Source organism: Arachis ipaensis, chromosome B9 (genome assembly GCF_059453495.1).
Source record: "Arachis ipaensis isolate K30076 ecotype BB chromosome B9, ASM5945349v1, whole genome shotgun sequence".
Classification (NCBI taxonomy): Eukaryota; Viridiplantae; Streptophyta; class Magnoliopsida; order Fabales; family Fabaceae; genus Arachis; species Arachis ipaensis.
The window spans coordinates 11,142,838-11,152,405 of NC_142444.1; the positions used below are offsets into that span (position 1 = coordinate 11,142,838).

Below are 9,568 nucleotides of genomic sequence, written 5' to 3' on the forward strand. Positions count from 1 at the left end.
GGTGGATTGCCAAAATAAGAGAGACTAATGCTACTTTCATTATGAGTTTATGACCTTTATTTATGAAGACAATGTGCCCCAAAAGAGTATATTAACACATGTTGTTATTATCTGTATTCTATTATTTGTCTCACAAGTTTATTAGTAAATTGCTGTACTCCCCAAAATTCATATCACTATTACACATTGTTTAATCTTTTTGGGAGTTTAATTTTATGAATTGCACTAAAAAATTTGATAGGAATTATCTTTCATGTTTATTTATCCCATAATCCCTTTTATCCGCCACCTTCTCCAATGATCTTTACAAATGATTCCAATCCTCCTCATCCTGTTGTATTATTCCATATATTTTCAGTCTCACTTTCCGAGTTAGAAGTGAAAATGATGAACATAGTAAATTTTACATTTATTATTATGAGTATGAATGCAGCAAGCCGTTCATAAATTTTTGCTCATACAAGAGAACTTAGAACTCATGAGAAATGATTATTGTCTCCATTGGGCAAATGCTTTTTAATGCTCTCTGTATGAATATCAAGTAGTAAGCTCATAATAGCAAAAAATAAGAAAAGAAAAATTATATTTAAAAACAAAATTGAGTTTGTTATTATAGAAACCTTCACACATTCAAAACTTCCTCCTCTATGGAAGATAAAACATTAAAGAAAGCAATGTAAATGAGTTACTAACTAACAAAAACATAATTACTACTTTAAACTAAAACTAATATTTGCATTATCAGAACTTGACAATCCACATAAGAGAGATTTGAGATGAACGAAATCAACAACATTCACATCATTCTTGACTGAGCTTGTGACCTTGACATCCTTCAAGCCATGCAACCAACACTTAGACTTGGAATAACAATAGGAGCAAAACTTGCCCTTTGGCTTTTTGGTTTCGAGTAGCCACCAGTAAAAAAACTGTTGTTGTTTAAACAAATAACAAATAAGAGTTAGAAGCTCCACAGATAACACTTTGAACTGATGAAAAGCACAGGGAGGAAATAAAATAGAAACTTGGGAGACAATGTCGTACCTCAATGAATGCTTCGGTGCAATAAGACGGGTTCAAGCTCAATGAAATAGTTTCTGGGCACCAACCATAGAACAAACGATTCACTAGAAGTGAATACTTAGATTTATCTTCCCGAACAGAGAGAATGACCAAGTGTTTGATGCTTGGCACAGGCAATGTAGGTGGCAATGAATATGGGTCTTCCCAATACTGCATAATCCAAGGCATATAAATACCATATTAAGAAAATAGGTAGACTAACAGAATATAAGTAGCAATTTATACTTACACGATATTGATCATCATAAAAACTCTCATCAGAAGGGATGCAGGGATGGATGGAGAGGGAGAGTGATGTCAATAACTTTTGTGGTTTAAATTGTTCGACAAATTTCCCCAACTGGTAAAGACGTGGATGAGTCATATTGAGCCGAACATTTACTTCCAGTTGATTAGAACAGCTTATAAAAGATATGGAAGGTAAGTCATCACCAGCATAATAGTATCGAAATGATGATAGATTTGGAGTGTCAATTTCAAGCTTATGCATGGTAGAGCAATTAGATAACATCAAAGCCTTGAGTTGAGAACTTGAAATATTAATGTTCTCATACATGGAGCATTCATCCAATTCCAAACTCTCAAGGAAAGGAAATTTGGAAGATAGATGAAGAAACCATATATATGTAAAAAGAAATTCAATCTTCATATTCATTAAGGTCAAAGCTCTCAAATTTCCACAACTATCAAAATTCATCTTGGAGGGCTCATAACTGCCAGCACCATAATATATTTTCTCAATATTTGGAGCATCAATATAAACTTTTTGTACTCCCTGAATATCAACTCCCTTGAGATTTTGTAGACCATGCATGCTTACTGATTTCATAAAAGAAATTCGCATATCTCCGGCACCTTGGGGGTTGTGTACATAACACCATTTCAAGGTTATATGCTCAATTAAAGGACAATGAGAAATAACATGCTCGATAGCACCTTCATCATCAAAAAGAACATAGCTCAAGGATAATACACACAGTGAGGAAAACTTGAATGAAGGATTCAGGAATTCTTTGTCAAATCTGATTCTCCCCTTCAGCACTAACTTATTAAGTGATCTTGCTTCAATGACACCTGGATGCAAGATATAACATAGGCACGGATCATCCTCTTTTAAAGTAGGCAGGCAAAGCTTTAGGGTCTGGACATCACATTCACTAGCTAACTTAAGCCACTGATCAACATCAGGGTATATAAGCTGAAGGTCATAGCAGGTTAAACTAAGCTTGAGCTTGAATTCTTTGATTGCTAAGCCTGGGTCACTGAACCTCAGCAATCTTTGCTTGCCATAATCAAGGAATGTCTTAATTTGTTGATCTTTCTTCCTCTTGGAAGACCTCCTAATAGATTCTCGATTACAAATAGACAAAATGGGAAAGGTATACAATATTTCTCTCCATGTCTTGGACAAAACACTAGTTTTGATAGCATCTTTCTTTGGCAATCTTGAGAGAATGTCATGAAGTATGGTTTCTGGTAAACTGGATATGTGGTCCATTTTTTCATCCATTATTGTGTCCTTCAAAGCAAGTAGAAGAATATCAGAAAAAGAATAACTCAATCATCTCAAACACTAGTAATTTGGATGCAAAAACACATACAGAACAAATAAGATCAATGATGTGGTAATTTTACTATAAGTATATAGTGCTATACATTATTTGCTTTTTGCTCCCATCACCTAAACTTTTTGAATTCATTACCGAATAGTGAGTCTAGGGAACATTAAAAAGAAATCCTAGTAATCCACAACCTACAATTGTTCTTAACATTCTACACATTTAGGCATGATATTTGAAAAATTAAAACTTTAAAGATTTGAGCTAAAGCAAAGTCAAATTTGAAAACTCCAAACTTTAAAGCTACGTTCTCTGTCCAATATTTTAATATTGTTTAAAAGAAACCTTTCCTTATTTGCAGAAGTGCCAATACATATTGGAATTAGTAAAATTTCTGTTAAGCACTAAGCAATTGTATACTGTATCCTGATCAATGAGTTCAATATATTCAGTGCTAGAAAACGATACATAATCACAACTAATTTAATGGCAGTATTAGTTAATTAACAAGGATAATAACCGCTAGAGTGTCAGAACTTAGAACCCAACCTGGAAAGCAGATTTCAGTCACCGAAGATTGAAAGAAGAGGGAGATGGCGCGAAGAGAGTGGCGCTTTTGAGTTTAACAGAGAGATAGAGAGGGGCGTTTAAATTTAAATATGATCCCTATTATTTAATACAATATAAACCGAAAATTTATTCAATTTTAATAATATCTTATCTTATCTTAAAAATTATTTAAATCATAATTTTGTACGAAAGTTATCAAATTAATTTATATTTTTGCAATTTTAGTCAATTTTCAATTAAGATAACGCTGACCAATTTATTGATTAAGTAAATTATTTTTATATTTTATTAATTGTTTTTTAATATGTTAAACATAAAGGATAAAAATTTATTTTGTCAAATAATTAAAATATATGTACATAAAAAATTAATTGGTACTTGACTTAATAAATATTAAATATAATAAATTTTAATTATGTCTAGCAATTTTTTGTTATTAAATATTTTCATTTTGTTATTGGTGCTACTAAGATTTCAACATTTTCAACATAAATTATTAATCTTGACTAAAAAATTGACTTATTTAGTTATTTTATTTTCTAATTGTTGCAGGTTTATCCAAGGATATGACAAGAATATTACGTTTCTAAATATTTGTACATTATTTTCTTCAATCGATTTCCTATTATATAGTTATCATCACTTTTTTTTAAACATAACTTGATACACAAGATATATCGGTGAGCACGGGTAGCGGGTATCCGATTTGATACGTGCTTCAAATGTTCGTGATATGAAGAGTTCAAGAGTTATTTAGAAGATATTTTAGTTTACATTTTTAGAATATTTTATTTAATGTATTTTGATTTTGTTTATTTAATTATTAGATTGGGCCTTATGTTTATGGGCTTTAGGGTTTTCTTTGTTTTAACCTAATAAGAGGTTATAAATACCTCCTTAGCTATTGTAGTCGCAGTATAGAATTTTTAGAGGTTTGAAAACCCCTTTTTGGTTTCGTGATGAAACCATGGTGTGGACAATTGAAGTTGAGGAGTCCCTCTCTTGTTACATCGGGGAATTGAATAAAAGGTTGAGGAGTCCCTTCGATTCAATTTCCAAACTATGGCGTTGACAAGTTAGGTTGAGGAGTCCTTTTCTTGTTGCGTCAAGAAATTGGGTAGAAAGTAGAGTGATTCTCTTTGTACTCAATTTCAAATTATCTTTTTTGTTCCTATTTTAATTTCAATGTATCTTTTTATTCAGTTTGAATCCTTATTTTCTTATTTATCTTTTATTTCCGTATCATTTGGTATCAGAGCTCAGGTATTAGATTAATTCTTATTAATCTATATTTGTTCTTCTTTTATCATAAAAAAAAGAGTCCAGTGTTTATTGCGTCTTTCATTTTGTTCTTGTGTTCTTGTTTTCGTTTGCGTTTCATTATTTAAAAAAAAAAGAAGAAGAAGAAGAATAAAGTGAAAAAAAAAAACAAAAAAAAAAGAAGAAAAAAACCAAAAAAAAAATGAAATTATCTTCCTTATAATTATTGTCCTTTTCATATATTATTTTTTTTTCACCTACAAGATTCGAGGACGAATCTTTTTTGAAGAGGAAGAGAATGATACGTGCTTCAAATGTTCGTGATATGAAGAGTTCAAGAGTTATTTAGAAGATATTTTAGTTTACATTTTTAGAATATTTTATTTAATGTATTTTGATTTTGTTTATTTAATTACTAGATTGGGCTTTATGTTTATGGGCTTTAGGGTTTTCTTTGTTTTAACCTAATAAGAGGTTATAAATACCTCCTTAGCTATTGTAGTCGTAGTATAGAATTTTTAGAGGTTTGAAAACCCCTTTTTGGTTTCGTGATGAAACCATGGTGTGGACAATTGAGGTTGAGGAGTCCCTCTCTTGTTACATCGGGGAATTGAATAGAAGGTTGAGGAGTCCCTTCGATTCAATTTCCAAACTATGGCGTTGACAAGTTAGGTTGAGGAGTCCCTTTCTTGTTGCGTCAAGAAATTGGGTAGAAAGTAGAGTGATTCTCTTTGTACTCAATTTCAAATTATCTTTTTTGTTCCTATTTTAATTTCAATGTATCTTTTTATTCAGTTTGAATCCTTATTTTCTTATTTATCTTTTATTTCCGTATCACGATTACTCGTCTGAATTCGAACTGAACCAATTAAATTGGTTCTGAAATCAACGGGTAATCGGATCCAATCCGATGGCTTTTGTTAGTGATTGGTTCAGATATCAATTTTGGGGGTGCGGAACCCGAACCAACCCGCAAATCCGATCATATATTAATTAAATAAAAAAAATAAAAATATATATATGACTTTTCCATTAAACAATGATTATTCATTATTAATATGTTTGGATTTTAATGAGTTTAGTTTTTAATGTATTTGGTGTTTAACATGTTTGGATTATTTCTATTGATGTTACGTATTTATTGTACTTGTTGAATTTTTAAGATAAAAATTTGGTTTTTTTTTATGAATTTCAAAATTATCGAGTACCCAATTATCCGAACCGAACCAATCCGTTCTTAATCGGTTTGGTTTAGTTTGGGTACATGTACAAAAAAATGTAAATCCGAACCAAACCGACCCGTGCTCATCCCTAGTGGATACTTTTTAAATAAAATGTATCAAAGATATATCAAAAAATAATTACAACAGTAAAATTTAAAAAACCGAAAAAATGACACTTTATTATATATTAGTGTTAAACTCGTGTGATATATAAATTCACATTTTAATCTGATATAGTAAATCAAAAATAATATTTTATAATTATAAATTTTTCGAGTTTAGTATAATACTATTATCATTATTATATAATAAATGTACTGGAAATATTGTTTTATTTTTATTCAAAGTAAAATATAAATAGAACAGTTTAAAATTTTTTAATATTCTTGAATCATAAGAAAAGAGACATAAAAAAATAAGAATGTATATAACTGTAATAGTAGTATATCAATTTTACACTAAATTTTATATCAAAAGGCTAATAAAAATTTATCGAAAACCTAGTATTTTACTAACCTCATTCGAAAAGCAATTGGCATATGATGTTATGTTACTTATTACACATTTTATTTCAAGTCTAAAAGTGAAATTATTGATAAATTAGTTATATCTACAGTAAATATTTATACAAAAGTGTAAATCATAACATATTATTAAAATAAAAATACTATTTTTCTTACCTAAATATTATTAAAAACCTCTTTGAAAACGACATTTGTTGTTGATAACTTTGGATTGCCGTTTTGTTTAAAATTAGAACATTGAGACCATTGCAACTCTTAAGTCTAGACAAAGTAAGGTAAAGTTGTTTATGGATAAACACTAGTTTTAGCAAATAAGCCGTACGTGTGATAACGACTCTTGTTAAATTATATTTTATTAGTTTTTTTTAAATAAAAGAATAATATTATTATAATAAAAATAAAATATAACTATAATTTAAAAATTAAAAAAGTAAATAATTTATAAATAATTTTTTTTAAATTAATACAACAACATTAAAAATTAAATATCTAACCACTTAAAAAAGTATATTTAAAAATTAAAAAGGTAATGACCAAATCAGTACTCGAAATATTCAAACGCTGATATTTTTGTACCTGACTATTGTTATTGACAAAATAGTACTTGAATGTTTTAAAAATTTGCCAAGCGTGTCCTCATGCTTGCCAGACTATAGCTCCGGCGAATAAGATGCTTACGTGTTCACCGATTTTTGCTGACAAGAGAAGTTTATTTTGAGTTGGAATTTGTAATTAAAAATATTATTCTAAACCCTAATCCCTCCCCCTCCCTCATCGTAGCCCTTTTCCCTTTTTCTTTCCCTCCCATCGCAGCCCCCTTTCCTCTCCCTCCCTCTCATATCATCTCATCTTATCTCATTATTTCTGCAATAAAAAAGAATAACAATCTAATATCTCAAAATTCCATCCTTTCAAAGCAACTACAAACCAAAACTTTCGATTCTCTCTCTCAGATTAGAGAAGAACAGAACAAGAATCTAAGAAGAAGAAGAAGAAAAAGGAATAATGGATCTAGCAATAGAGGAGTTACAATTCCTGAACATCCCAAAAATCTGTTACCTTTTCTTCCTCTTCGCCTTCTCTGTCCTCTCCACTGCCGCCGCCGTCTTTACCGTCGCTTTCCTCTACACCAACAAAACTGTCTCTTTTTCCTCCACCATCTCTGCAATCCCCAAAATCTTCAAGCGTTTGTTCATCACTTACCTCTAGGTCACGCTTTTGATGTTCATCTGTAACTTTATCTTCGTGATTTTCTTGGTATTGCTTATTATATAAATTGATACACAGAACTCGTTTCTGCAGTTTTTCACGGTTATTATGGGTGTGTTGGTCATTGTGAATTTGGTGGGATTGTTGGTGCAGAACGTTTTTTACTGTTTGCAAGAGTTACCATCACCAAAGGATTGATAAGAGTGCTTTACATGATCATCTTGATAAGAAATTTGAGGGGTTTGTAGGTGGATTTTTTCTTTTTCTTCTTCTTTTAATGTAATTGGTGGAATAGTGTAATACATTTGGAAAGAAACACAGATGATATTGGTAGATTGTAATTTAAATTGTGATATTGTGTTCTATTGTGCATGCTTCTATCTGTGCCTTTATATGATTTGTGATGGGAGGGAGAGGGAAGGGGAGAACGATGGAGAGGGAAAGGGAAGGGGCTGCAATGGGGAGAGAAAGAGAAGGGGAGAGTGTGTTGGGGGCTGCGATGGGGATGGAGGGGGAGGGGAGGGGGCTGCGTTGGGTAGGGGAGGGCTGCGATGGGGAGGGAGATGGAGGGGGAGTCTGCGTTGGGAGGGAGGGCTTAGGGTTTGGGGGGTGGTTTGCCATGTCACCAAAATACGGTGACCATGTCAGCATTGTATTTACCGGAGATTTGATCCGGCGAGCTCGGGGACACGCTTGTCAAATTTTAAAATCTTTTAGGGACTATTTTGTCAATAACAAAAGTCAGGTACCATTTTGTCAGCGCCAGAATCTTTCGAGTACCGATTTGGTATTTACCTCAAAATTAAAAAAGTAACAACCTAAACAGATAACTTAAAATTTAAGTAATAACAACTTAAGCAAAATTGTCACGGCCCAAAATGAACCATGATCGGCACTCAGGATAACAGTTCCCTAGCAAGCCTATCAGACTTAAATATAAATTAAATAAGAAAGTTACAAAAATTTTGAATAATTTACAAATTCTAAAATAAATACTTATATATTTTTAATAATGACATATGGAGCATACAACGTCTAGGAACTCAACAAGAAACAGATACCCATTGCAAATCATAATTCTTGAATAGAAGGGCTCACATATTCAAGTATTTATTCCTGAAAAAATATTTTTAGGAAAACGGAATGAGTTTTGTAATTCGGTGACTAGACAATACATTTATAATCCACATGAGACCATATAAACATTATTATTGAAGTGATTTTTAATTAGAAAATAGTAATTGATCATAATAAGTGAATCAATAAAGGAGTTTTCATACAGAAATCAAATCAAAAGTCTATACTTGGGCGGCTCCACTCCTATGGATAGCACTTTCCGCTTGTGTGTCCTAACAGAATAACAGATCTAACGTGTGGCCTACACGTTAGGCTAGCAACACCCCTACTAGCTGAAGTCTAAGTTAGATGCATCTAAGTTAATGTCATAACCGCTGTTAATTACGGTTTTCTAATACGAGCCTCCCAAACCAATTCAAAACATATAAATTCAAATATAATAAATCTTCGATCTTTCAAATATATACAGTATTGAATCAAATCAAATAATACTTTCTCATAAGAAATCTTTTCTAATCATAACTTCTTCAATCATAAATAATTTCAAACACATTTCACAATTTCAAAGTCAGTAAGTACTAACAAATACTTCAATGCTTCAAAAGTATATATTCGAGTAAAATCAAATATTCTAAGATAATATAAAACTTCATCAAACATATATATAGTCTCATGTAAAATAATTTCTAAGATATGAGCTTCATAAAAATATTTTTTTCAATTATAATAAATTAATTATTCTAATCAAATCAAAGTTCTTCAACAATAATTTTATAAATATAATTAGAAACTCAGAATAGCATAAACAAAAAAATTAACAGTTATAAATGTAAAGCTTACTCACAAATTGATCCCAAGAGATCGAAAAAAACTAAACCAGAGTGCCAAGATAAAAGGTGAGGAAGGTAGAAGTAAAATGGAATGAAAGAGCATGAAATTTGGACCGAGATAGTAGCAACAACTTCGATTTCTCACTGCAGCAACCTCAACAACAACCCTAGTATCAATAACATAGAACAACCACAGTAACAATGGCAACGAATCCAAAAGCCTACGGTGGTTT

The 9,568-nt window shown here is 31.2% G+C and overlaps 1 protein-coding gene across 2 annotated transcripts; it reads right to left on the minus strand.

Moving 5' to 3' along the window:
• Positions 1-710: 710 nt before the first annotated feature.
• On the minus strand, positions 711-2,593 carry LOC107614982 (putative F-box/FBD/LRR-repeat protein At1g66290). 2 transcript variants are annotated; one of them, XM_016317104.2, is made up of 3 exons: positions 1,313-2,593; positions 1,045-1,233; positions 711-929 (listed from the first exon to the last, which is right to left on the minus strand). In XM_016317104.2, exons 1-3 carry the CDS (start codon positions 2,591-2,593, stop codon positions 711-713), a joined length of 1,689 nt encoding a protein of 562 aa, XP_016172590.2. The 2 variants fall into 2 exon arrangements, with proteins under 2 accessions (XP_016172590.2, XP_088354113.1); XM_088497987.1 differs by having other exon boundaries at positions 711-968.
• Positions 2,594-9,568: the final 6,975 nt, after the last annotated feature.